The sequence below is a fragment of the Lissotriton vulgaris genome, chromosome 9 (assembly GCF_964263255.1).
Source record: "Lissotriton vulgaris chromosome 9, aLisVul1.2, whole genome shotgun sequence".
Taxonomy (NCBI): Eukaryota; Metazoa; Chordata; class Amphibia; order Caudata; family Salamandridae; genus Lissotriton; species Lissotriton vulgaris.
In genome coordinates this window covers 591181808-591209531 of record NC_141697.1, presented here as the reverse complement: position 1 = coordinate 591209531, position 27724 = coordinate 591181808, and the positions used below count along the sequence as shown (strand labels likewise).

General features: G+C 49.3%; 1 protein-coding gene across 1 annotated transcript in view; it reads right to left on the bottom strand.

The window, feature by feature from the left end:
• Nucleotides 1-4975: 4975 nt before the first annotated feature.
• LOC147691903 (uncharacterized) overlaps nt 4976-27724 on the bottom strand; it is a 41452-nt gene continuing 18703 nt past the window's right edge. Inside the window, exons 3-4 of the mRNA XM_086938185.1 lie at nt 21405-21668; nt 4976-7952 (exon numbers count right to left, since the gene is read on the bottom strand). Coding sequence (XP_086794311.1) covers nt 6574-7952; nt 21405-21668 — 1643 coding nt within the window. The 3' untranslated portion in view covers nt 4976-6573. The remainder of the gene's footprint in view (nt 7953-21404; nt 21669-27724) is intronic.

Genomic DNA, 27724 nt, shown 5'->3' with positions numbered 1-27724 from the left:
AGGGAGGGGGTTTGGAGGTGAAGCTGTTGGGCGTAAACAAGTTTGTTTCATTGTCTGGTCTTTGTTGGTTGCTTATCACTCTTCTCTCTTTGATTTTTGGTAGGTATGACGTCCAAGGTTGTTTGGTTGCACGGCTACTCCTTTTTTCGACAGACCGGTTGCAACAGCTCCATAAGCCTTAGCCAGTTCCCCCCAGAATGATCTCTTCAGTTAGTGCAGTGTTGGGGACTCAAGATTACACAGCTGTGAGGACTGGTGGAGGATACAAGATCGTGCAGGACTGAAGTTCACAGACCTGGTCGTTGTGCATCTTGAGGGTAATGAGCTAATTCGACTGAGTAGGAAAGAACTGAGAGAGTCTATTCTGCAAAGGTTTGCTTGGTTTGGGTGTACATTTCCCAATGCTATCGTCACTTGGTCCCACATGTTGCCACGTTGCATTTGGGGTAGAGAGATTGGTCCATGAATGTGTCAGTCTGGCAACTGAATGCCGAAACTTCAAAACTGTGCCTGGGACCTAGGCGTTTATGGAAAATACCTCGCAAATTAATAAAGGGGTGTGCCCATGTTTCACACAGGTGTGCATTTGTCGATGCATGGACCAACTTCTTCAGTGATGGCATTTGGGGTTTTTCACAGTCCTTGTACTTTGGTGGAGAGGGCGTAGGACTTCATTGCCCTGGTCTCCCTTGTGGCATGTTAGCATCTCGGAACAATAACTTATCTGCGCAATAGAGGAACTATTCTTCCAATATTTCTAAGTCAGCGCCGAGGTGAGAGGAACAATAACCAGGTCGTAGTAGGGCCATTTACATCAGCTCATGGTTCATCAGTGTAGGGCATAGAGCTGTCGCCCCTGGTCTCACATCCTAGGGACTCCAGAGGCAGCTGGTGTCGGGGGAGGGGCAGGACCATGGCAGGTGGTCAATGGCTCGGTGTGGCGCTATCGCCCCTCAGGGACATAGGGTGTTTTGCCTGTGTGGTTCAATTCTAATCACCTCACAGACCCACTGCCTCCCACTCTGGACTAAAATCATTAACAGCTCCCTTCAGCAAGGTCTCATTCCAGACTCCCTCAAAGTGGGGCAAGTCACGCCCATACTCAAGAAACCTACAGCTGATCCGGCTGACTTAAACAACTACCGCCCTATCACCAATATCCCCACTCTGGCCAAGCTGTTGGAAAAATGTGTGCAACTCCAACTAACAAAACACATTGACCAGTTCGAACTCCTCGACCCTCATCAATCAGGCTTCCGAGCGAAACACAGCACGGAAACGGCCATGACACACATAATTGATGACGCCCTCCAAATCCTGGATTGCAACGACTCATGCCTCCTCATTCTCCTGGACCTCTCCTCAGCATTCGACACGGTCAAACATGAGAATCTATTAGAGCTCCTGAATACCAGAATGGGCTTATCCGGGACTGTACTCAAATGGTTCACTTCCTTCCTACACAACCGATCCCAGAAGTTCAAGATCAACAACGTGCTGTCCTCTTCAGTGCCAGTAGATTTAGGCGTCCCACAAGGATCTTCCCTCTCACCCACGCTGTTCAACCTCATCATGGAACCACTCGCTACCATGCTCCAGGCATCCAATGTACACTTCCACATGTATGCAGATGACACTCAACTTTACCTAAAGGTACAATCCCCGGAAGATATCAAACTTCTGAACTGCACACTTAGGAACACCCAATCTTGGTTGGCCAGCAATCACCTCAAACTAAATGCGTTGAAAACTGAGTTCCTCCTGATATCACCCCCTGCTAAAATTACCACCACCCAAATATGGCTCAATCACCTAACAGCATTCAATGTCCATCCCACCGTCGTGGACTCTGCGAAATCCTTAGGCATCACACTTGACGCAAAGCTCAATATGCAACAGCACATTAGCAAAGAAACGAAAGGAGCTAACTTTCAAATCAACACTTTGAGGAAACTCAAACCCTTCCTCCCAGCCAAGGACTTCCAAACTGCTGTACAAGCACTAGTCATCCCCCGCATAGACCATGGAATTGTGGCCCTCAGCGGTCTCCCTCAAGCAACTACAGCACCCCTAAGAGCCTCCCTAAATGCTGCTGCGAGACTCATTACGGGCTCAAGGAAACACTCTCATATAACCCCTGACCTGAAATCCCTGAAATGGCTTCCCCTCGAAGCCAGAATACAAATGAAAATTGCGGTTATGACACACTCAGCCATACAGCACAAGGCTCCCACCTACCTCACTCAAAAGTTGACTATATCAGGAGGTTTGAGATCCAATAGAAGTACAAAAAGTCTGCTCCTGAAACCTCGCAGATTCCGTAAGGAAAAAACCTACAAATGCTCCTTCTCAGGAATGGCACCCAGGATCTGGAATGCACTCCCTCCTGAAACGAGGATTATCTCCTCCACTGTACTCTTCAAGAAAGAAGTGAAAGCCATCCTTATGGCCAAGTTCACCTGATCCTTACTGTTGCTGCTCAGAGACTTTGCACCGTTCTTGTAACGTTGGATACTTAATGTTCCAATAACTTTATGTTCATGACCTACTGACCTCTTTTGCAGTTGGATCAAAGACTATGCACCGTCCTATAGTATTGTCTTTTGAGGGTTTACTGGTATCCACTGATCTCTATGGCAGCTGCATCAAAGTCTTTGCACCGCCCTATCATAATGTCTATTTGAATGCTTATTGTTATCTCTAGAACTGTATTGTAGCTAGCTCAGACTCAGCACCGTCTTATATTTTTGTCTATCTGAGTGTTCTCTGCTATTTCATGATCTCTATTTTAGTTAGATCAAAGACTCTGCACCGCCTTATTTTACTGTCTATCTGAGTGTTTACCTGTATCTTATCAGCACATGACTGTTATCCTATTATGCTACCTTTCACTATACTGTACCCAATTATTATGTCTACTCACCCTCTTGTTTGCCCACTCCCCCCCCCCTGTGAAGCGCTCTGATATCTGTTAAGATCTTGTTCGCGCTATATAAAACTTTGAATAAATAAATAAATAATTAGGATTAAGGGTCAAGTCCATTCTGCTGCGGCTTTCTGTTTCCATCAGGAAGTCCTCATTCAACTGATTCATCAGCCTTTGCATGTAGTTTGCACTGATTGCTTGCCGGGCATTTTATGTGGTGCTATGTTCAATAAACCGTAGACTAATGTTTTCTTTGTGGTGTGATACTTTGACTTCTATAACAATGTCGCGTTTGTTATGTGTTGTGAATAAAGATTACCAATACCCACACCATGGTGCAATGTCTTGTCAGTTTCCTTGGGTGGTGGGGTGAGGTGTGGGGGTCTACGGGTCTTATGCACAAGAGACTGATGGAGCGAGGTGTCTTACAACAAGTGTGTGCCAAACCTCTACTAAATGTGGTACCATGCACCGAATGTGTGTAAAGAATACGGGACACTGGGGCAGTGCAAGGGATGTATGACAGGAAGTGGCTCTGCAAGGGGTGTGTGCCTAGAGATCCATGGCATGAGGGGAGCACGCAGGACTATGTAAGTAATGTATGACATGAGGGGACCGCACATGATATGTGTGCAACAGATTCATGCAATGAGGTACTATGCAAGAAGTGTTTGCTGGACATTCTTTACATGAGACCATGCAAGGAATGTATGTGAGGAATCTGTGACTCTGGAGGCGGTGTTTATACTTTGGGTGAGTGCTCGAAGGCATGAACGGGCTGTGCAAGGAGTGTATGCTTGAGTTGTGTGTGGCGAGGGACTGTGCACGGAATGTATGTATAAGAGGCATCAATGTACTGCAGGTCAGTGAGGGATCAGTGACGTGAGGGGACCATGCTAAATATTTGTGCAGAGGACCCATATCAATTGACATCGACTGTGCAAGGGCAGTGAGGAATCCATGATTTAGTCGCCATGCAAAGCGTGTGTGCTAGGAATCCGTGACATGAGGAGCCATGCAATGGCTGTGTACGAGAGATAAGTAACACAAGGATACCATACAAGCACTGTGTATGAGGGATCTAGGACATGAGTGGACCGTGCAACAAGTGAGTGTGTGTTAGTGTATAAGAGCGTCATGCAGTGAGGTATCATGTAAGGAGTGCATGAGGGCCATCTATTACACAAGACTCTACACAAGGAAATGTGTGAGAAGGATCCATGCAAGGAGTTGGTGCAGGGTACGTGCTAGTTTACAGTGACCGTGCAAGGATATGCGGGCATATATAGCATAAGCTGGTCATACAAGGAGTGTGTGTGCAAGGTTCAGGACATGAGGGGGCCTTGCAAAGGGTGTGCATGAGAGATCAGTAACGCAAGGAGATCCTTCAAGCAAGATCAATCTGCAAAGGATCTATGACATCAGCTGACCCTACACATATTGTATGTGTGGTGGCTCTGCAAAAAGGGGGAGGGAGGATTTATAAGGAGGGGTTGCAATAGACTGATAGTGTGGGCAAAGGATCCATTACCTGATGGGACCATAAATGGACTGTGTGAGGATCTTTGACATGAGCTGACCATGTAAGGGTTTGTGCGAGAGATCCCCGACATGAGGGTGCGGGGCAAGAAGTATGTGCAAGGGATCTATAAAACAATGGAAGGAATGTGTGAGAGTAACCCATTCTAGGGGCCATGCAAAGGATCCTTGATATGAGGTACCATGGCTCGATTATGGGAAGAGAGCCATACCAGTTTACATCAACCACAAAAGGAATGCGTGCGAGGGCTAATGTTGAATGAGCAAGCAAGGGATAAGTGCTAGCCTCTGGTGAGTGTAAAAGGGAAGGATACACACCAATATGCAACCAGTATGCAAGGGCTCAGATGTACGATAAACATGCGTTGCATGCACCAAAGCTCAGGGTATGCTAAGACTCAGCTCTCATCTGAGAGAACTCTGAAAGGGTTAAAAGACAAAACAAAACATCTCCACTCACCTTCACCCCCATTCCTGGAAACTCTTGCAGAAAGACAACATTGCTCACTATTTAAATAAACTCTTTTTTTTATTATTAAATACATGGCTTCACAGCCCATTTAATGCCCCTAAACAAGGCAAGAAAAATAACATTGATATGTATAAAATTATATAGTCTGTTTTCGGTAGTCAGCAATCTTGAGTCTGGGCAGACTATTCAGGCGCTACAAGCCCTTTTTAATTCTTTGTGTTTTTCTGAGAGGCAGCATGACATGTTGACAAGTGTCCGATTGGGAATAAGCTGGAGCGCTATCCCTGGAGGAATACCACCTGGACCCATTCGATGTGGCCCAGTGTTCCTGCACCCAAAATATTGCATGCAGAAAGATTTGGCCCCATTTTACTGGTACATTATTGTGGGTGTGTAAAATAACCTTGGGCAAAGGCATAGTGAGGCCCCCACCATGCTCCTTCCTTCATCACAGAGGGAGCATGGTACTCTCCCTCTACCACAGAAGAGCCTGACCATACACGCCCTCTCGACCACCAACCCAATGACCAGCATTGGCTCTCCCACTCACCATATGCCGGGAGACCCCCTGCCCCGTACTGTGCAACTCGTAATCAGCCCCTAACTGTGATGAGGACCTGAGTTGCCATCATTAGCACAGAGATGTAATGCTTAATCACACCTCCCTCAAACCTGTTCAAATAAATTGCACTGACCCAAGAGGCCGCACCTGAGCCAGCCCTCTGTCAAGACGAGGTAACATTTCAGAAGAGAAGACTGGTATAGTCCTGTGCATGGGGTGTATGGTCACCGCAAAGGTCCTTCTGAAATCATATTGAGGTATGCGTCTGGAATTGGGTTCCTCAGCTACTGTTCTGTGAAGGAAAAGCCCTCTTTTATGGTACACCTTCCATCTTACAGGACAAGGGTCCTTGGAAGGGGGTAAACCTTTCTTGTGCGAGTATGCCTGTGGAAGTTTGGGGTACCACCTGTTAGGTCCCATCTCATTTCATGGAGGAAGACATCTTCCACTCCTGGAGTGTGTCACCTGATAGGTGCATATTGGCGAGGACCCAGTCCACGCCTTTGTCCAAGGGTGGGGTCTCATCTTATAATGTTAAATGAGCAGTCTCAATGAAGTCACGTCCTGCAAAGGGATCAAGGGAGATGATCCACAGATGGATACATGTCACTGTATAAGTCTCTAAGTCTCTCCCAAGCAGGCATCACTTTGGAAGAAGTCTTTGGAGGGAAAGACCTTATGCTTGAGGAAAGAGAAATTACATCTTATCACCTGGAAGATTTCCACTGGATGAGATGACTGATCTTGCGGTACAACCTTCTTTCTGGCAGAGTCCGTTGGATCAAAACTCTAAAGGAACTGTCACGTCTTCGGGTACATGTCTCCTCTTGTGATTGCACCTCTGATGATTCCTCTAGACAGGGTGATGTACCTTGAGTTATGTCTAATGTTGATCCCAAGCAGGTTTTTTCATGCGAGAATACAGCAGAATGGAAAACCTCCCACTCTAATGGGGTCATCTTCACTGTCCCCACTGGGGAGGAGTACCTATCTACGGGTACAGAATCCTGTTTAACAGACCCACTGAAGTCGCCTGATGTGTGTGTAGGGGAGTACATGGTTCTTTCACTGATGTCATCTAGCTGACCCCCTTGGATGGAAGGGTTTCATGGACCTGCACATCATCTTCTTCAGCTCCTTAAAGGATCGTGCACGTTGAAGCTTGCTTCTGGGACTGCGTGGGCCTGTATCATCCATAGAGTTGAAAGCATGGCAGGGGGCACCATTACACACATGTTGCTGTACGCACCAGTCACTATTCAGACTACAGTCGCTACAGGCATCCACATCACTGATGCCAGAATTGCTGCACAAGTGGTATCCGACCTTCATGGAGGGCTGTGGCACAACCTGGCCATTCCCACTATGGCAGTCAGAAGAGAAGGCCCAGACAGCAGGACCCTGGCAGAACTCGTTCCTCAGCCTCCTAGGGCTGTCTCGATCCTGGCTGGCAGAAATCTCTAGCACCGATGTCCACTGGTGCCGGGCACTGGCGTATACTTTCCAGCTGTCTGCAGTCAGGCTAAGTCGTGAACCACACCTGCACAAGGCCTCATGCCGTGGGAAAGAGATGGCTGCAGCACTTACATTCATTTCAGAGGCGCAGCGGGCGCTGCTGCGCTTCTTGCGCAGACTCAGTCTCCGAAAGACTTCTTTGGGGCTCAGCCAGCTCCGCTCAGAGCTGGGCAGTGCTGCCTTCACCAGGTCCCGTGAGGCATGACGACCTTTGTACAGGTCGTCTGCGCTGGACACTGAACGCTGTGGCACGAGGACAAGGCGGCGAATAGGATCCGGGCTGACTAACTCATTTAAGTCCTCCAAAGCCGAAGTGTGCTCAACGTGTGTCTCCTGGCCATCAGTGTATGGTCCTCCTTGGGGCCCATCTGTGGTGCTAGAGCTGGTGTCTACAGAGATGACAGAGTCGCGGCTGCGCTGTGAGTCCCGAACTCCAGCTGATCCATCTGCAGATCTCATGTGAATGCATGTTGAGATGCGTCTGCGGACCTTGGAGCCTGAACGCCTCAGCTGGGCGGCAGCAGGTGGAGAACTATAGACTGATGACATGGATAAGCTCTTCTGGTGGCTTGCTAGTGAGCCTGGCTCGGAGCGGCTTAAGGAGAGTCCACAGGCCACAGAGCGACACCGATGCTGCAGCACCAGCTTGGAGATGTAGCGGTCCAGCCGACAGCGTAGCAGCTCCTCAGAGCGTGGACGTTGGGTTGAGGACGGGCGCCCTTGTGACTCAGAGGAACAGGCTGCGGCTGCACTCAATTCCTCATTTGAGGGGCTGGTGGTGAAGAGTGGGCTCTGCAGGGCGACAGCATGTAGTGGGCTCGGATAGTGGTAAACTTCATTGGTGTTGCGGGAGATCAGGTCACACTTGTACGGAAGGGATGAGAGTCCTGGAGCAAGGAGGTCACCTAATGTCTGCAGTGGGGAGAAGTCCAGGTCACCTGCAATGGAACAGAAGAACGTTAGTGCAGCTAGAACCTTAACCACAGTAAATAAAGGATCAAGTATCAATTATCTAAAGCACCAGGGCACATTTCCCCTCCTCCCTTCCATCTGCTATGAACACAACTTTAACAGTCGGTGCACCAAGCACAGACTGAGTCAATGCATCCTATTACAATTAATGTACTTGCCCCAGTGCCGTCACAAACCTGCGTCTGCTCCCGGGGAAGCACAATAGTGAGAGGCAGACTGCCTGTTTGAAGCTGGCGGTCTGCCTTTGACTATGGAGGAGACAACCCAGCCTGCATTTTAAAGAGGGGCTGAGCTCCCCCTGCAAGCGGGTACAGTGAATATCCACAAATATCCCCATCTGGAGGGGTTATTAGAAGCCCCTTTCCAAAATGCACCCTCGCTGGGGAGAGTAGAGGTGTGCGGTTAGGGCGCATTGACTGTGTGCCATCTTTTTATGTCGCAGTCAGTGCACTCTATGACAGCTCCTTTGCGTCTCCATCTTAAATGTGGCATGGGCATTGAGGTAAAGTGTTTCCTCATTTGCACGGGTCAAGCCTTCATGCAATTGAGAAAACAAAACCTTGCGACGCTATCTGTATCACAAAAGGGCTGCACAAGCATCTGAGGTCCCTCCTATAATACCATTGTGTCAGGGGCAGCAAAAAGCAGGTGCTTTTCCCCGTTTTGATCCCAGGGCACTTTTGATAACACTGCCTCAGATCACACTTTTTAGGAACCAATCTTAGTTACAGAAGATGCAATCACACATAACCACACATCCAGCACAGGTGTATAGCTCAATCCACTTACACAACCAGAGTGGTTCGAAACACTTCGAGCAGTTTTACATTATTTGACTAATAAATAGCTATATAAAACTATTAATTCTGGCATCAAGCCAGAATGATAGATTGCTGGGTCAAGTACCTGATAAGCAACCAGCATTTCAAAGTTTGAATCCCAACTCTGATCTTTAAAATGTTGAGGACAGTAACATTTGTGGCACTGGGCCAGCTGATAAACCTGGCTACTGGAACTTTGCAGCAGAGAAGGTGCATACCCATGACATTATTATCCGGCTATCCGACACCATAATAGTGATACAGATGGATCCGGGTACTATAAATATGCACTCAGCTGAACCATCTTCATATCCGCACTTCATGCAGTAAAAGATGGTGCCTCATCGACTGCATGCACCCATGTTATTGTCTAAAACTTGTTTCCAATTTTGAATTTACTCTACATTCACACTGTAGGGCCTCCAAAACCATAATTTTTACATCATTTAACAGATCTGTAGAATGGTATAGTACATTAGTATGTATTATCTAAGTTTCTAACTTATAGGTACTGTACGGTTTAGATCACATATTCAGTAGCTAACTTTTTCAAAATGTCAGGTGTAGCATTAGTCAGTGTGGACTTGTATAGCTTAAAAATAAATATGAGCTAGAATTGTTTTTCCAACAACTTATGCAGCAAAAGATGGATTATGTGGCAAGGGTGGCATATTCATATCTGACAAACAGATTGATTTGCAGAGTCACCTATTTTTGAAAGTACTGTGATGAAATGGGAGGGTCGATTCCCCAATTTTGTGTCTCCTGGGGACTTCTCCTTAGGATATCCACAAAGTCCTGGTCAACTCCCTTCAACTGTTCTGCCAGCAGATATATTTTTCGACATTGTGCCCTACGACAAATTGCATGTGTATTTTTTGTCATCTGGGAGAATGATTGCCCCATCTTCACATGTCTCACTCTGGTACATGGTTGTCATGGTTACAGGTATAAAAACGACTTTGTTGTACAGCTTTTCCCATGTACAGCCTTGGTGTGAGCCCTTGTGTTGTGACTTCTTGCCTGTAATTGACATTCCTGGCATATAACATTTCACCTGTGTCTTTGGTTTTAGAAAAGATCAGCCCAGTAGGATATTTCTTGTTCCACCACTGAAGCTTGTATTGTATATAGCTGGACTCCAATACCACTGGAACCTCCCAAGCTCCAGATGCCTGTGACAACTGACGTTCCAAGCATTAGTGTGATTTACAAATGAGTAAGCATGAATTTGGAACCAGAGTAATGCATGCAGCCATCATACATAGTAATGTCATCATGTTCTGCACTGTAAGAGGACCCACAATCAGGTAACGGTACACCCGTATGTGAAACACAAGTACTCTATCCATGTTTGGGTATGTTTAGCCTCCAGAGATTGTTTCCTGGACCCTAGCAAGTTTTGCATTTCCTGTGGTCATAAATGGGATTTCTTAACATGGAACCCAAACTAGGTAGTAAGTAGGTCATCTCTTATGCAAGTGAGTTGACATGTCTGCTATGCTCTCACCATACCAGCTAGCTTTCCAAATATGTGCTGACATTTACTTGGTGTGAACTTTGTGGTTTGTTTGAGGGGAGCTGGAAGATCAGTATATGTTAGTACTTATCAATGAGATCTAGTGTCACCATATAGAGCTACTGTTGTACGTAGCATTAGGATAAATTCTTGTAGCATTGCCATTTTGAAGTACATTGTTTTTACGTAAATGTTGAAGAGTCTAGGGTTGAACCTAATGTTTCTTCCTTTTTGGGCACCAAAATAAACCGAATCCACGACATCCATTTTAATTCAGGTAGCACATCTTTCAGTGCTCCTTTTGTAATAATGCGATAATATATTCCATAAGTAGTGGAAGATGAGCTTTGATTGTATTGTCCTTCTTTTGAGGGTGTCATACAGGAGATGGCTCTAAGGTAGTTGATGAAAAATAAGTCCCGTCCCCAAATTTGAGTGCTGGTGACTACTACCTGAAATCACCAGCACAATTTAGGGATTGAACTAGAAGCAGTACCCTTCCTGACTGTAGAACGCACCCTGAGGTAATAGTCTTCCTTTGATATGCAAACAACCGTAGTCTTCTTTGCACAGGTATTGTGTTATGGAAGGAATCCGTAACTAGTCATGTTTTGAAGACAGGCCTTCCTTGAGCAACCCAGCGCACAGAGTGTCTAAGAACATACATAAAATGCCATTGTTAAAGCCAGTAGCATGCCTGTTAATGAAATTACTTTCTTTAAACAGCTGCTAACTATCCCAGATTTGCAAAAAATAAAAATATACCTCCCACCGTTTTCAGCCAAGCCTCTCTAAAAACCGGGACAGGAGCTTAATTTCTTGAAATCTGCTGGGACAGCTAGTGGGAAATTGGGACTGACCCGGCAAATCCGGGACGCCTGGTCACCCTATCTTATGTTGCCTCACAAACGGCCCCTGCTGTGTTTTTGAGGTGCTTGAGCTGTTGTTGTTACAAAGCTTACAGGTACTTAGTTTACAAGCTTCCAGACACCAGTATCTAATTATTTTAAGACTTGATTCCCTGTTGTAGCATGGACATCTTATACCTCACATTGTCTCTCCAATGCTCTAACCGTTCCCACTCAGATACCACTCCGATAATTACTTCTCCTTGTATCCCTGTTTTTGTGGCTCTGGTCCTTCTAAAAACAGTTTATGGATGTTTGACACTGCCCCATGAATTCCCTCTATCGTCTTTATCAAATGTTCAAACCCAATTAGCCCCACGTGGCTGCCATTTTGTTTGAGGAATAGGTCGGCTAGTGTTTCAACTCCTGAAGTCTAAACTTTTCAGTCTCTTAGTCTTAAAACTGATCATCCCTTTGTCAACAGGTCTCCTAGCATCCCGTAATTTCCCTCCTTTCAGGAGTTGTAAACATTTCCCGTGTATAGCAGGATGAAGTCCCCCTTTTATAGCTGGGCGTGGTCTCTCTTAATAGCATTTAATCAAGGGGTCCCCACGGTTTGAAAAAGCACATTTACAGCGTTAGTTAGCAAGACGTATCCCATCCCTTTTGTCAGGAATTCACATCTGACCCTGCCAAATGTCTTTATGGCATCCAAAGGCAATAGGGCTAGTGGGATGCTCCCGTTATTTGCTACTATATAAGTAGTGTGGCTCACTGGTTAGAGGCGGCAGACCCGAGAGCAGAGGACGGCCCGGGACCAGGGTTCGATTCCCGGCGCGGCAGGTTTCTGGACCAGGGTCAGCGGACTCGATAATTCTCTCGCCTCGGTGCCCACTCTGATCAGCGATCACACTCGGCAACTCTGGGCATTAGCTTGCCTCATCTTCACTAACGGCCCCACCAGACCGCCGGGGATGCCTGGTCTCACCCTGGAGATACCCATTAAGGGACCATCTCTCAGGGAAGCCAGGAAGGGTTTCGCAGCGGTCGAAGCGCCTTGGGACCCTCCGGGTAAGTAGTGCGCTATATAAATGCCTATACATACATACATACTTTTCTAAGTTGTGTTTTGTTGTCAAACATTTGCCGCTCTGGGATAAACCAAGATTGCTCTTCATTTATGATGTTCAGATGGATTAATAAGCACCAGTAGTTGCATATATATTTAATGATCAATATCAAGGGCTTTGGGTCTGTATGACAATCCAAGAGACACGTCTTTCTCTTGTTATGGGAGGACAGTCACATTCATTGTTCATGGCAGCAGACACTATTCCTTTCTTTGCTATTTTTTGACCAGCCATTTCACGGTCGATATTGAAAAACATCCTTTAATACGAAGCGGAAATCACGCTGTGCCTTTACAGCGCCAGAAATAGAACGAATGTATCATTACAATGACTTGCGTTAGAGGGCGCATTGGTGTGGTGATGGTGGGTTTAAAGTTCAACACCTTCACTACTGTTGCGCAGACTGGAGTTGGAGTAGTAAAGGATACTAATTTAAAGTCCAGCGCCCCCCTAAAGCAAGTTGTTGTAACAACTTGCGTACAAAATGAATGGATCGTAACAATGCGTTTGTTCTAATGCCGATATTGAAAAGGCATGCGTGCTAAACGCATGCATGATTCCGTCATACAACCATCGATATTAGGTGGCCAATGGAGGCTTTATAAAATTCCACTGTTAAACCAGTTGGTTTTTCCACCCTATGTGACTTTAATTCTTTTATGGTCTTCCTGACATCTCCTTGTTCAATGAGTGCTATAAAACTCTTTGCTCATTGGTTATCTTGGAAAGTTCAAGGTTTGATAAAAATGTCTCCCGATGCCAGTGTTTTGGGTTCCTGTGTTGAGTACTTTTTTACGATGTAGTTCCAGCAAATGTTCCAAAAGCTCCTTCATCACATCAGACTGTGGTGCCAGGTCTAACATGGCGAATTAAGGGATGGTATTTTTTGGTAACATAGACACTAAATTCAGGAGATATTGTTTTTTCAAATGCTAACTTTTTCCCTTCCTCTGTGGAGGTTTTAACATAAGTTGCCTTCCTGGTAACTCTGCAGTAATGTGTTCTGATCTGTGTATATACTGTGTGATCTTGCATCTGTGGTTGTTCTATGGTGTGAGCATGTGTTCCTGTTCAACTCTCATATTTTTAAATTTCCATCATCCTTCGGAGGAATCAGGTTAGTAATCACCCAAGAGAGACGTGGACACATGGAAGGTGGTCCCGCTCTCACTATTAGGGAGAGCGGCATTGTTTAAAATGATGGCATTGCCGCGTTTCCTCTATGCATTACAAAACACCCCAGACACAGTCCCAGCTAGATACTTTGGTGAGATAGAAAGTATACAGCGAGATTTACTGTGGGAAGGTAGACCCTGAATAGCATTTCAGACACGGACCGTGGGTTGGGACGAAGGGACGAATTGAACTGCCCGACATCAAGAAGTACTACTGTGCCACGCATCTGGCAGCGATTAACCACAGCTTGTATCGCCCGGCGTATAGGCTTGACAAATGGCTACTCCCAGGAGGGACATATCACCGAGCTCTCTACTCTAGACCACAGAAATATTCCCAGACGGGTCCAACCAATCACTCCGTATGGGTCTTGCACACGGCCACCAAATGCCTGGGGTGGGATAAATACCTCACACAAGCCACCCCACTATGGGAAACAGAGAAGCTGGGCACACTAGGCAACACGAAGGGGTTTGACAAATGGGACATTATTGGGATCTCAATAAATGGGGACCTATGGGACATGGGAGAGGAGGTCACCTTCGCCGCTTTACATCAGAGCCATTAGCCTGCTAACTCAGAGCATTTCCGCTACTTACAAGTCAGACACACATTACTGTCAAATATACTCCAGAGGCACCACCTTGCCAGGCGCTTCGCCACTAGAGGACTGGTTGTTGGATGGGTACATGCCCGACAAAGCGATATACCTGACCTATAAAAAGCTGATCATTAACTCTCCAAACCCTCTGACGAAACTCAGGCAGCACTGGGAGAGGGATGGGCTAGACATAGAAGACGAAGAATGGCAGGAGGCAGTCGCATCCCCAAGAGAGGTGGCGATCTCATACCGGTTCCGTCTCGTGCAGCTGAAAATTCTCCATAGAATATATGTCCCCGGACCAACCCTAGTCAAAATGGGGAAAGTAGAGGACGGCAACTGTAGATGGAGATGTGGTCAGCTGGGCTCTTTTAAGCATATAATATGGGAATGCGAGTACATCCAATCCTACTGGTTGAAAATACATGAATGCATGAACAGGTTGATGGGGATGGCCTTGAGACCGGAGGCCAAACGATGCTTATTGAACATATGGGAATCCACCGATCTCAGCAGCAAAGACAGAATATGAGTCACACTTGGTTTAATGGTGGCCAAACGGAATATTGCACAACTGTGGGGCGCGGGAGAGCCACCCATGGTAGTATTCTGGAGGGCAGACATGGACTGGTGCATGTTCCATGAGAAGACGGTGTATGTCTGCCGGGAGTGCCCCAGAAAGTGGTCTTCCATCTGGAATAAATGGAACAAATATAGAGGCGATATCTGCGTTCCCCCCACTGTCCTAGAGCAAGAGGACCCGGCTCTCCCATAGTCATTGTTAACTACTATGATTTACCTATGTACTCTGTAATCATGATGGCATGTGATATTGGTTTCTGCCTCAACTACTGTATATTGTAAAGTCGACCTACGTTCTGTTAAATAAAAAGATTTATAAAAAATAAAAATCAAAGTTAGTAATCCCCAACATTTCTTGTTTTGACACCTTGAGGCAGCACTTACCATGCTTATTTTCAGAGCCACTCTTCTAGGTTGAACTACCTATTTCTAGGTTGGTTGCTGGTTTGTCAAGGGCAGTCATCGCCTCAATGACAATCCTCCAACTGGGATGAAAGGGTGAGGACCTTTTTGAGACCGACTCCATATCATGGTGTGGAGACTGCTTTGGAACCCGAACTCTCAAAGCCGGTCTTCAGTGTTTTTAAAGCCACTTAATTATGTGCACTTTTTAGCAATTTAACTGGTGTAGGTGCAGTATCTGGCCTAAGTATTTTTTTTATAATCAATTTTATTAGCATTTATAAGAACAAAAACATGAGGACAGCGAGACAGTGCACAATACATCAGTATCCATCATCAACTGATAATAGGGGGGCCCATTCGAAATACAAGGGTGTAATAGCCCTCTTGGATGGAAAATAAAACAACAAAGCAGGTGAGACGTCACCATAGAGGTCAACCCAATATGTTTAGCCATTTGCCCCAAACCTTCTCAAACTTCTCAGGGCAGCGCCGGGCCTCAAAGAAAGGTTCTTCTTGGGCCGCGCACCAGTCCACCCGCCTGCGCCACTTACGCATGGTGGCAGGCCCTACCTGCGACCAGGCTGCCGTTATGTCTCGGGAGCCGTCTAGGCCATCAAACACCCCTAGTAGGAGATGGATTGGATCAGGTGGAACCTGCCACCCCAGAGTGTGTGTGAGCTCGGATTCTACACCCACCCAAAAGGAGGCGAGATCTGGGCATTGTTAGACCATATGGAAAAAGTCTGCCGGGGCCTGGCCGACACGTGTGCAGTTCGGTGAGAGGCGGAAATCTGCCCTGTGCAGGCGAACGGGGGTGAGGAATGCATTGTGGAGGTAATACAGCTGGATGAGGCGCATGTCAGAGGCTTGGGGGCCATCAAGGCATCTCGCCAGTCCACCTCCTCCAGGGGACCCACCCATCCCTCCCAGCGGGCCCGCAAAGCATCCAAAGTGATGGGGCCGCTATTCACTAGAGAGCAATATATTTGTGACACTCTCCCTTTACCCAGATTGCCCATCATGACCTGGGCTTCAAACTGATTAAATTCAGGGAGTGAGGTAACAGCTGGGACATGTGTAGTAAGGGCGTGACGAAGTTGCAAATATTTGTAGAATTGAGAAGGGAGTATCGTTGCGGCAGGTCAGAGAAGGCCCAGATGTGGCCTTCACCCAGACGTCCACCAAGGAGAGTAATCCCGATCCTATCCCATCTTTGGAACTCTCGGAGCAGGTTCGTCGCACAGCCATGTACCATGCCACAAGGGCGTGTGTCAGTGAGTTTCTTATCCCATTACGATAGGTTAAAATCTGTGGAAAGTCCTTAGTTCTGAGCTCAGTTCCGTAGGCCGGGTCAGACCAACCTCCAGCAAACCAGTCATGGATAGCAATAATACCGGTGGCCAGGTAATAGAGGTGAAGGTTGGTCACCCCCATCAAAAGGAGCTATCCGACAGCAGGACAAGGCCATGCGTGGTCACCCATTCCCCCACAGAAATTTGCTCAGTACCCCGTCCAACTAACGGAACCAACTACCCGGGAGATGGAAAGTGATATTTTAGAGGATGTATAAAAAATGGGGGAGGGTCATCATTTTAAAAAGGGCCCCTCTGCTCAGAGGGTTAAGTGGGAGGGACTGCCAACGCTTCAGGTCAGATTTGGCTTTTGTGACCAGGGGCGTGAGGTTAAGAGCCCACACCAATTCGGGAAGTAGGGTTATCCAAATCCCCAGATATTTGAACGATTGCCTCCGCAGAGGGATAGAGGACTGCCAATCAAAGCAGGACCTCGAGGGATGGAGGGGGACCAATGTGGACTTCGCCGGGTTTAGGCGCAGACCTGAGGTTGTCTCAAAATTCTGAAGCACCTCCAGACAGCGTGGGCCGGAGGTCTACGGATTGGCCAGGAAAAGCAGCACATCGTCTGCATAGAGGGCAATTTTGTCAGTCTGGTGAGGGTTCCAGGACCACACTTGGATTTGAGGGTTGCTACGTATGAAGCATGTCAGCGGTTCCATTGCCAGCGCGAATAGAAGCTGTGAGAGGGGGCAGCCCTGATGGGTGCCTCTGCGAATGGGGAATGCTTCTGAGAGGGCAGCGTTGGTCAAAACCTCTGCCCTAGGACTAGAGTACAGGACGCGAATAAGACGTCAGAAGTGGGGGCCAAAGCCCATCGTGGCCATTACATCATCCAAGTAGCCCCAATCCACCGTATCAAAGGCCTTCTCAAAGTCTATTAGCAACAGGGCCAAGTATGGGGTGAGCAGGTGGCGATGGGCCAGGGCAAGATGGAGGCACCATATACAATGCCGAGGACCACGGGCGGGCATGAAACCACACTGGTCTGGATGGATCACCTCATGTAGCAAGGGGCGGAGACGTTGCGCCAACGCAGTAGTGAAGATTTTCATCGCAGTGTTGATGAGATATTGGGCGATACTCTGCACAGGAAAGGGAAGGGGGTTGGGTTTTTGGAATGACCACTATGGTGGCCACATCGGTCTCAGAAGGAAAAGAGCCCGACTCTGCCACACATTGAAAAAGGTCAACCAGAAGAGGGACCAAAACGTCACGATAAGTCGCATAATATTTCTGCGGAAAACCTCTGGGTCCCGGCGTCTTCCCAGAGTTGAGTAGAGAGACAACGCCCTGGATCTCTTCAGGATGGCCTAGGGAATCACAGCCTATTCATGGAAAGCCTTTTGGCACCACTCGTTTAGATTTAGGACGCCTGAAATCAATGCTATGCCTCTCGTTGCCAATATTGGCCTCATAATACTATTTCTCAAATGTATCCAGAGGTAAATCGGAAGACTCCATGTGCTCCAGTATGGCAGAGTGCATCTATCTCTAAGGTGCCGAATAGTCAAATTACTTTCATAGATGTCCCCTGGTAGACATACATTTCAAATCCAATAAAATTCCAATCAAGGGAACCATTTTACAATTTGGAGTGTTTTCCATGACCATCCTAAACCAGCCATTCTTATCCAACCTGAGATCTGTACCTGTAAATTGTTGAAAGTTTTCTCAAAGGCTACATCTTTGCATATGTTAATCTGCAATTGCTTTGTTTCTGTATTGCTTGTCTTTAGTGTGGCGTATTCGTGAAGGAATAGCTTAAATGTGGAGCCTTTGGAAACCGCTTCCGGTGGTGAAAAAAATAAATCTAAAATGGTGCCATAGTTTTGTGGCGTTTGGGGACACAATTATCAATTGTTCAATGCATGCTCAGAACAAAAACAAAGGGCAATATTCTGAACACAACCCTACATGACAGGAGAGTGCAAAACACGGGATTTACAACGACACATGCTGAAAATACATTATTCAGAAGATTGACGAGTTCAACATATCACCCACAATAAGGGGCATCTGCTGGATCAAATTTTTTCTACAAATCCTATTGTAGTTGCCCCCCCTCAACCAGTGTTGTGGTCCGACCATATGTTGGTGAACTTTCTGATTCAGTACACAGCTAGCCCTTCCATCAGAGGGACGGGCCTTCTACCTCAGACACCCTGTGCCTTCCATAGAGTGTCTCCGGACATGGTTGCACAGTATTTGCTGACCCCTCCCTGCCCCTCGATAGGTGGCCTAGAGCAGGATCTTGATTCCTTTCAAACATGGCTAGCGCAGTGTCTTGGGCAGTTGGCTCCTCCTCAGCGGACTCCTAAGAACTCTTCGCGTGCTTCGGCACCGTGGTTTTCGCCAGCGCTCAACGCCAGCCACAGGCTCTGTAAGAAGGCCGAAAGAGCTTGGCGATCTAATTACGACGAATCTTTGAAGGAGGCCTATAGACGGTGCGTTAAGGCATACCACAAGGATATCTATTTGGAAAAGAAATCCTATTTTGCCAGGAGGATTGAGGAGACCACCAACTCCAGCAAAGAAATCTTCTTGATTGTGAAGGAATTCACATCTCCGGCCTCTATTACCCCTAAGTGCTCCTTCTCGGAACCTTGGGTTACTCAACTGGCCAGTTTCTTTGCTAATAAGATCATAAGCATCTAGGCAACTTTTCCTCCTGTTGCAATGGTGGCTGTCTCTGAGATGGGGCTCCTTCCCCGCCTGCCCGTTGCGGGACAGCCCATTTTGGCGAATTTCCCTCCCATCGAGCTGCAAGTCTCGCTGGAAATTCTATCTAAAATGGGATCTGGTTCGCCTTTGGACCCCTGCCCCGCCAAGTACCTAGCCAAAATGGCTTATGTCATTAACCCCATTGTCAATCCAATTTTGAATCACTCTCTTGAGACAGGGGTAGTGCCACCTGCTTGGAAACAAGCTTTTGTTCTCCCTCTATTAAAGAAGCCGTCACTTGACCCGAGCATTCATGCCAACTATCGGCCTATATCGTTGCTCCCGGCCCTGGCTAAGGTGACAGAAAAGCATGTGCAGACCGTCCTAGCGGACTTTGTGGAGGCATATAGTGTCCTCCATTACACCCAGTCCGGTTTTCGGCCAAACATGAGCACTGAAACTGCTCTATTGGAGGTGTCGGAAGCAATCAAGGAGGCACAGGACAATGGAGGGAAAGCACTGCTGGTGTTGTTAGATCTGTCGGCGGCGTTGGACACTGTTCCTCATGACCGTCTCCTGGCTAGACTCTTGGAGATCGGCGTGAGGGGGACGGTGTTCAGATGGTTCGAGTCTTTTCTCTCTAACCGACAACAGACAGTCTGGGCCCCTCCGTACTCGGCTGTGGTGCCGCCTCTGGAGGTGGGAGTCCCTCAGGGGTCGATTCTCAGCCCCACTCTCTTTATTATCTATATGTCCCCTCTGGCGGCGCTGGCCGAGTCACATGGTGCCCAGATTGTCTCCTACCCCGATGACACCCAGCTTCTCTTCACCTGTGGCAAGAAAAAGGACTTCGACGGTGATCTCATTAAGAGCTGTCGGGGTGCTGTTTTTTGCTGGTTTCAACAAAACCAGCTGAAATGCAACTCTGACAAATCGGAGGTTCTCTTCTTTGGTTGTCCACTGGACCCCTGTTGGAAGTCCTGGTGCCCGGCGGCTATGTACCCTCCCTCTGCCGACTCCAGGTTGGCTAAGAATCTTGGAGTTAAGATTGACAACAGCTTGACTCTTAAACCTCAGATTCTAGGCCTGGTTGGACAATGCTTCGGGATACTAAAAATGCTCAGGAAATTTCTACCCCTCTTATCCATTGCCCACAGGAAGAGCACGGTGCAAGCCCTGGTGGTCTCGAGCCTTGACTATGCTAACGTGCTCTACCTTGGTCTTCCTGAGTATCTCCTATCGCGCTTGCAGGTGGTGCAGAATTCGGCTGCCCGAGCAATCTTTGGCCTTGGCCGGAGGGCCCATGCTGCGGGACTGCTGAAATCCCTCCATTGGTTACCGTTTCGGAAATGTATAGAGTTTAAGGCCTTGAACACTGCTTTCAAGGCACTCCATGGCACAGGCGCTTGTTATTTAAGGAAGAGGATGGGATTTCACTATCCGTCCAGAGCCTTACGTTCGGCGTCTCTGTCCCTGGCCACTGTCCCAGCAATTAGGCGTGCTCGGATCGGGGGTCGCTCTTTCAAATATCTCGCACTCCGGGCCTGGAATGCACTGCCGCTGTCACTAAGGAAGAGTGAGAATTTACTGTCTTTCAGAAAAGATCTTAAAACATGGCTGTTCGGCAATTAATCTTCCTTTACCGTGGGGGCTGTGTTGTGGTGAGTCTGTTAGCGCCGGGACACTCTGCATGAGTAGCTGAGCGCTCAATAAAACTCCAAATAACATAACATATTAAGTCACAGATTGCTTGGCCTTCAGGAAGCACACTTTGAAAATAGAAAAGTCATCCTAAGAAGACCGTAAGAGAACCTGCTCAGACAAGGATAGAACAAGGGAAGTGGTAGGGATATGAAAGGACAAGGAAAGATGGAGGGGGTAAGAGCACGTAGGGACAGGGGCAGGAGAGAGCAAAAGAAGCAACACAGTTACTAGGGCACAGGAAGGAGCAGGGGTACAAGAGTGTAGGGAAGATGCTTGGGTAAGAGGGGGGTATGCTACATGGGTACGAGAGGGCAGAGAAAGTTGCCTAGCTAGGAGAGCAGGGGATACTGTAGATCTAAGAGATATGGGGAAGTAACCTGTGTAAGCGGGCATGTTAGGGCAGCAGAAGCAGCAAGGGTAATGAGGAGAAAGGAAAGACGCACAGCGATATCAGGAGTGGGGAGGTGCAGCCAAAAAGAATACAAGGGTGCTGCAGAAAGGCAGGTGAAGAAGATCAGGGATGATGCTACATGGCAGGTTAGAGGACAAGGGAAGCAACAGTAGAGCAAAGATAGGTAAGCGGCAGAGAGGCACAAGCGGATTCAGATATACATACCGGTGGAGACGGGCCTCCGGGAGTCAGTCTGCTGATTTCTTGTGGGATGAGTGGAGGACATCATCAGCCGTTGCAGCCGCAGGTCCATGAGCCGGACCGCAGCCTCATCCGTGGAGTGTGGACGGGCAGACTTGCCATCAGGGAAGGCTGGCAGGTGGCAAAGAGAGTCCACGCTCCAGCAGGACCCCTGGGGACCCTCACTGTACACTGATGTGCAAGAGGTGGAGAGGGAACAGGAGTCCATCTCGCTGGTCTCATAAAAGCCTGCCGGACAAAGGGAAAATGGTGAGAAATCTGGAGTCCCTTCCCCACGCCTGCAAGACTCCCCTTTCCAATGTCATCACTTTGCTTGAAAGGATTTTACATATCAGCCAGTGGGTCGCGGGCCCCACCAGTCCAGACAACGCAAGAAAAGGATTATGACTAGCAACAGTTATGATTTGCATTGCACATTCGTTCTGAGGAAGAAATAGATTGCTTAATGCGCTACAAATCCTGTATATTTTCAAAACTTTCTAAAATTGGCTACATACTTTTTATCTGCCTGAATTTCTGTGGCTGAAAGACAGTATAGAGAAAAATGAAAAATGAGGGATGAACTGCAATAAGTTAGAAGGCCGCTGTTGCAACTAAGCTAGCACAGACTGAAGTACTAATTCACTCTAATGGCAGCTCAAATCAGACGTGTGCTGGTCTGAAGAGTGGGCATCTGCATAGTGATTCTTGGTAAGGGAATCATTCACCCAGTCATGTGCAAGAAGCTTTTTCTTATACCCTTCTTGAATTTTGGCTGAGGTGTGGAATGTTAAGGAGCAACGACCCAGGCATTGGGTACACTGAGGCTGACAAAAAATGCCAGTGGGTTCCTGAGTGACAAACACCTCATCAGGGTGCATACAGAAGGACCAAGGAGAGATGTGCACAAATGGGACAATGCTCTGCCTAAAGTGTACAATGGGGGTAACAAAACAAACAGGGTGGCAACGATTTGTACACCATATGCTGATTAAAGCATAGGTTTCTATCAGGTGCTCAACTGACACTTAAAGAACTGCAATTAAGTATAGATGGCCAAGCGTTATCTGACGGATGTATCAGCCACTGCCAATGTGCACCAAGGTTGAGGCGTACGAGCTTTTGCAGAGGGCTATGCACAAATAAAAGTGATCCCTTCTCCTCCACTTTACAAGTTTATGAAGACTTTTGTGCCTATAGAGTAGAGTGCCTGTTCCCACGACCATCCCCCTGATATGAGCACCATGAACATTTATGGGTTCATAGTCCATTATTCTTAAATAATTTCGCATGCATTTATTTCAGTATTGTGCATATGATTTTGAATAAAGTCACTAAATATTTCTTAAAACGAGACACTGGATAACTGTATTCCTTCTCCTCTATTTCTACAGAACAGTAAGTTGTGATAGAGCAAAGGTAGTGGCTCCAATTAGCACAGCGACTCTTTGCTCCTGAAGGTGCCCCAATAATAACTATGAGATTGCCGAAACATATTGACATTCAGTACATGGTGAAAAACTGTAATATAATGAAGACCCACTTCCCTGTTAATCCCAATTGCCTCTTTCTTATTTTACACAGAACTTTGGGCATCTACTTTATGGAAAAAACGAAAAACTATGTTGCTTCTTCTTTATTCCTACGTGCTCAATAACATACATTTGGAACAGAAACTAAAGTACATCAAACAGGTTTTAAATGAAGTCTTGAAAAATCACACAGATTGATCTTTCCTTTAATATACATGTATGTGTATGACATTTAAGATCACGTTTTTAACTCGCAAGATAAATTACCATCCTTAATAGACTATGATTTGATGAGCTACTCAAAGACATACAAGTTATAACAACATGTAAAATAACATGGATACGAGATAACAATACTGCCCCTGCCAGGCTGCCACCATGACCTTTTAATAAGATGCAAATTGTCTCCTGTGGAATGCTGGGTTATCCATTATTATTTTTTCTATTCAGACCAAGCATCTAACAATCCTTTGATGCATGCTGGAGTTTTCATACTTTGATGGAAGCTACTCTGGGAACCAAATATAGTGCTCAACTTAGTATCTGAAAGAGACACGTTAGTGATAGATTCCTTACCTTAGAATATCCCCAGGCGTCAGACTGGATCCGGAAACTTTTGCGCAGCAATACCCCTGCGCGCTGGTAGGCGTCGTCTGCGGCTCCGCGTCCGTCGTCGGCGTCGTAAGCGCCGGGATGACGTCGTCGGAGTATTTAGACGGCGCCCATGCGCGCTGACGTCAGTTCTTCTTTTTTCCGCGCCAGCTAGCGCAGATCCGGAAGAAGCTCTACCCCCAGTCACTTTTTGACTGAAAACTTTTTGATCTTTTTGATCTTCTATTTAGTCGACTCTCGACTATCGGTGCCAGGGATGCCCGGGTTCAAGCCTTGTTCGAAGTGCGGCCGACTCATGTCGGTCACGGACCCCCATCGCCGGTGCCTGAAGTGCTTAGGCCTCGACCACGACGATTGAACCTGCTCCGACTGCCGGGCCCTGACGTCGAAGGCTAGGCGGGAGCGGTCCCGCAAGCGTCTCGAGCTGAGGCAGTCGGCCCCGCGCCGCTCCAGGTCCCGGTCCCACGGGAGGTCGAGGGACAGGTCGCGAGGTCGGAGTCATCGACGTTCCGGGAGTGGACACCGATCGTCTGGTTCCAAGTCCTCAGGTAAGAGGCATGAGAGGTCGGAGCGACGCCATCGATCCTCCGACCCGCCCCGACGCTCGCACGATGCGGCCGGGGACTCGGGCGACACCGCCCACGCGGCTCCGCGGGAGTCGCAAGCGTCGCCGCCTGCCCCACACCTTCGGGTCCCTGGGAACGGCGCCTCGCAGGAGGAGGTCGAGAGGTACCTCATGGCCATGAGGGCCCTCCCTCCTCAGTCGGTTCCCGTGGCGCCTTCGGGCCGATCGGCTCCGTCTGGAGGTCCTTCCGGGTCGGGCGCTTCGGCCCCGACGACGTCGGGTGCTTCGGCCCCGGCGCCGCTGGCGACTTCGGTCCCGGCGCCGCACGACCTCGCTGGATCCGGCTCCGGATCCGGGACCTCGCCGGTCGACCTTACGACCTCGCCGGCGCCGTCTCTTCAGGTGTCGTCCCCGGCAGCCGATGTGGTTGCCGCCCCCAATGTTTCCTACGGTCCTACTCAGGAGTCGGAGGGGCGCCGCTGGGCGCCGATTCCGTCGGCCTTTGGAGACTTCTATCTCCACGAGGAGGCCCTGGCTGTTAATCCTGGTCTCCAGGAGCCAGGTGACGAGGAGCAATGGGAGGGGTCCGAGGACCCTCTGGCACGTGATTGCCAGTCACATCAGGACTGGACATATGAGCTTGGGGAGGCCAGTGGTATTGACACCTCGCCAGACACTGGATTTACGTCGCCCCCGACTGTGGCTTCGGAGGCGGGTTCTGCTTACAGCGTAGTGTTGACGAAGGCAGCTAAGGCCTTAAACCTTCAGCTCCCCGTCGCGGCCGTGAGGACTAATCTCCTCACTGAGGTCCTCAAACAGCAGTCCGGCTCCGCGGAGCCCCTCCTGCCGTTCAATGAGGCCTTGTGTGACGTTCTTCTGGGCACTTGGTCTAAGCCCGCCACAGGCCCCCCTGTGGACAGGAACGTGGCCAGACGCTACCGCCCGGCACCGGGCGACCCATGCTTTTTGTCCACCCATCCCACCCCCGAGAGTCTGGTCATCCAGGCCTCAAACTCCCAAACCGCATTCCCGTCGGCCCCGCCCGACAGGGAATCCAAGAGATATGAGCAGTTCGGGAAGAAGGTCTTCTCGTCTGTGAGCCTGGGGCTACGGTCTGTGAACACCAACTGTCTCTTGGGCCGCTACACCCACACTTTGTGGGACACGGTTGCGGAGGTGCTGCCACAATGCCCTGAGGAGGTCAGGGCTAAACTCAGCCAAACCCTTGCGGACGGCCGAGATGCGGCACGCTTTTCTATCCGGTGTGGGCTGGATACCACGGACTCACTGGGCAGGGCGATGGCAACGACGGTGGCGGTTCGACGCCACGCCTGGTTGAGGTCCGCCAACTTCTCGGCCGATGTCCAGGCCACCCTCCTGGACATGCCGTTTGATGGCCGTCGCCTCTTCGGCGACAAGGCAGACCATGCGCTGGAACGTTTCAAGGACTCCAGGGCCACGGCCAAGTCCTTGGGCCTTACGGCCCCACGCCAGCAATCGGGTGCCTTTCGCTCCTTTCGTGGCCACGGAAGGGGCGCCCCACCACGGACCGTCAGCCACGCGCCGCAGAATGTTCAGCAACGCGGAGGCGGACGTGGGAACCGCCGTGGCGGTGGTCGGGGCCAGCGGCGAGGCCAGTCCACACCTCCCTCAGCAGCCCCCGCCTCAAAACCTTCCTAGTCCGAGTTTTCAGGCCCATGTGACGCCTGTGGGAGGCAGGGTTCGCCATCACCTCTCCCACTGGCATACAGTCACTTCGGACAGGTGGGTGCTGCAAATTGTCCGAAGGGGTTTCTCCCTCCCCTTCGAGTCTTCCCCTCCATCCATGCCACCTCAATACCACCGTGTGTCGGGGGATCACTTGCAACTTCTGCAAGAGGAGGTTTCGGCCCTCTTGGCCAAGAGGGCCATCGAGCGCGTTCCTGGGCCAGAAGTAGGACGTGGTTGTTACTCCCACTACTTTCTGGTACCCAAGAAGGGCAAAGGGGGCCTACGCCCTATCTTGGATCTGCGGAACGTCAACGGCTTCCTCCGGACGGAGAAGTTCAAGATGCTCACTTTGGCTCAGGTCCTGGCTGCCCTGGACCCAGGAGACTGGATGGTAGCGTTGGACTTGCAGGACGCCTATTTCCACATCCCCGTCCTGCCGGCCCACCGGCGTTACCTGCGGTTCACGGTAGGCCTAGAGCACTTTCAGTTTACCGTGCTCCCCTTCGGCCTTACCAGCGCCCCACGGGTGTTCACGAAGGTGATGGCGGTGGTCGCAGCCCATCTGCGCAGGCAAGGGGTATCAGTCTTCCCCTACCTCGACGACTGGTTGTTGAAGGCGGGCTCGCCCCAGACAGTCGTCAGCCACCTCCAGACTACGGCCGACCTCCTGCACTTGCTGGGGTTCTCCATCAATGTGCCGAAGTCACACCTGTGTCCCTCTCAGAAGCTCCTCTTCATCGGAGCGGTTCTCGACTCGGCGCAGTTTCGGGTTTACCCACCCGAGCAGCGGGTTCGGGATATTCAGGCTCTGATTCCTGTCTTCTGGCCGTTATCCCGGGTCTCGGTCAGGTTGACGCTGCGGCTTCTGGGACTGATGGCCTCCTGCATCCTTCTGGTGCGTCACGCCAGGTGGCGGATGCGGGCTCTGCAGTGGGACCTGAAGTTTCAGTGGGCCCAGCATCAGGGCAACCTGTCCGATCATGTCCTGATCTCGGAGGGCACTGCGAAGCAACTGCAGTGGTGGCTCACGGACCGCGACTGGGTCAGTGGCAGACCCCTCTCCCTACCCCAGCCGGAGCACGTAGTTGTGACGGACGCGTCCCTCCAGGGCTGGGGAGGCCACATGGGAGAGGCGGAGATCAGAGGCCTCTGGTCTCCAGCGGAGTCCCGGCTCCACATCAACCTTCTGGAGCTGCGGGCGATTCGTCTTGCACTGAAGGCATTCCTCCCCTCTGTCAGGGGGAGCGTGGTGCAAGTGTTCACCGACAACACCACCGCCATGTGGTACTGCAACAAACAGGGCGGTGTGGGGTCGTGGACCCTTTGCCAGGAGGCTCTGCGCCTCTGGCAGTGGCTGGAACATCAGGGCGTGACCCTGGTGGTTCAACACCTGGCAGGCTCTCTGAATGCCAGGGCGGACGAACTCAGCCGCCGGTGCATGATGGATCACGAATGGCGTCTGAACTCGGACGTGGCGCAAGGTCTCTTTCGACAGTGGGGAGAGCCTTGGTTAGATCTATTCGCCACAGAAGAGAACGCGCAATGTCAGCAGTTCTGCGCGTTGGAGTTTCCAAGGCGGCACTCGCTCGGAGACGCTTTTCGTCGCGAGTGGAGCTGCGGTCTGTTGTACGCCTTTCCGCCTATACCACTTCTGCCCAGAGTGCTGAAGAAGATCAGGCGCGACCGGGCCCAGGTCGTCCTTGTGGCTCCGGACTGGGCACGAAGATACTGGTATCCCGAGCTACTCAGCATGTCAGTCGATCCCCCGATTCGTCTGCCTCTTCGGGAGGACCTTCTGTCGCAGCAGCAGGGGACGGTCCTGCACCCGAACCTGTCCAGTCTCCACCTACAAGCTTGGAGATTGAGCGGCGGCAGTTGAGGCCATT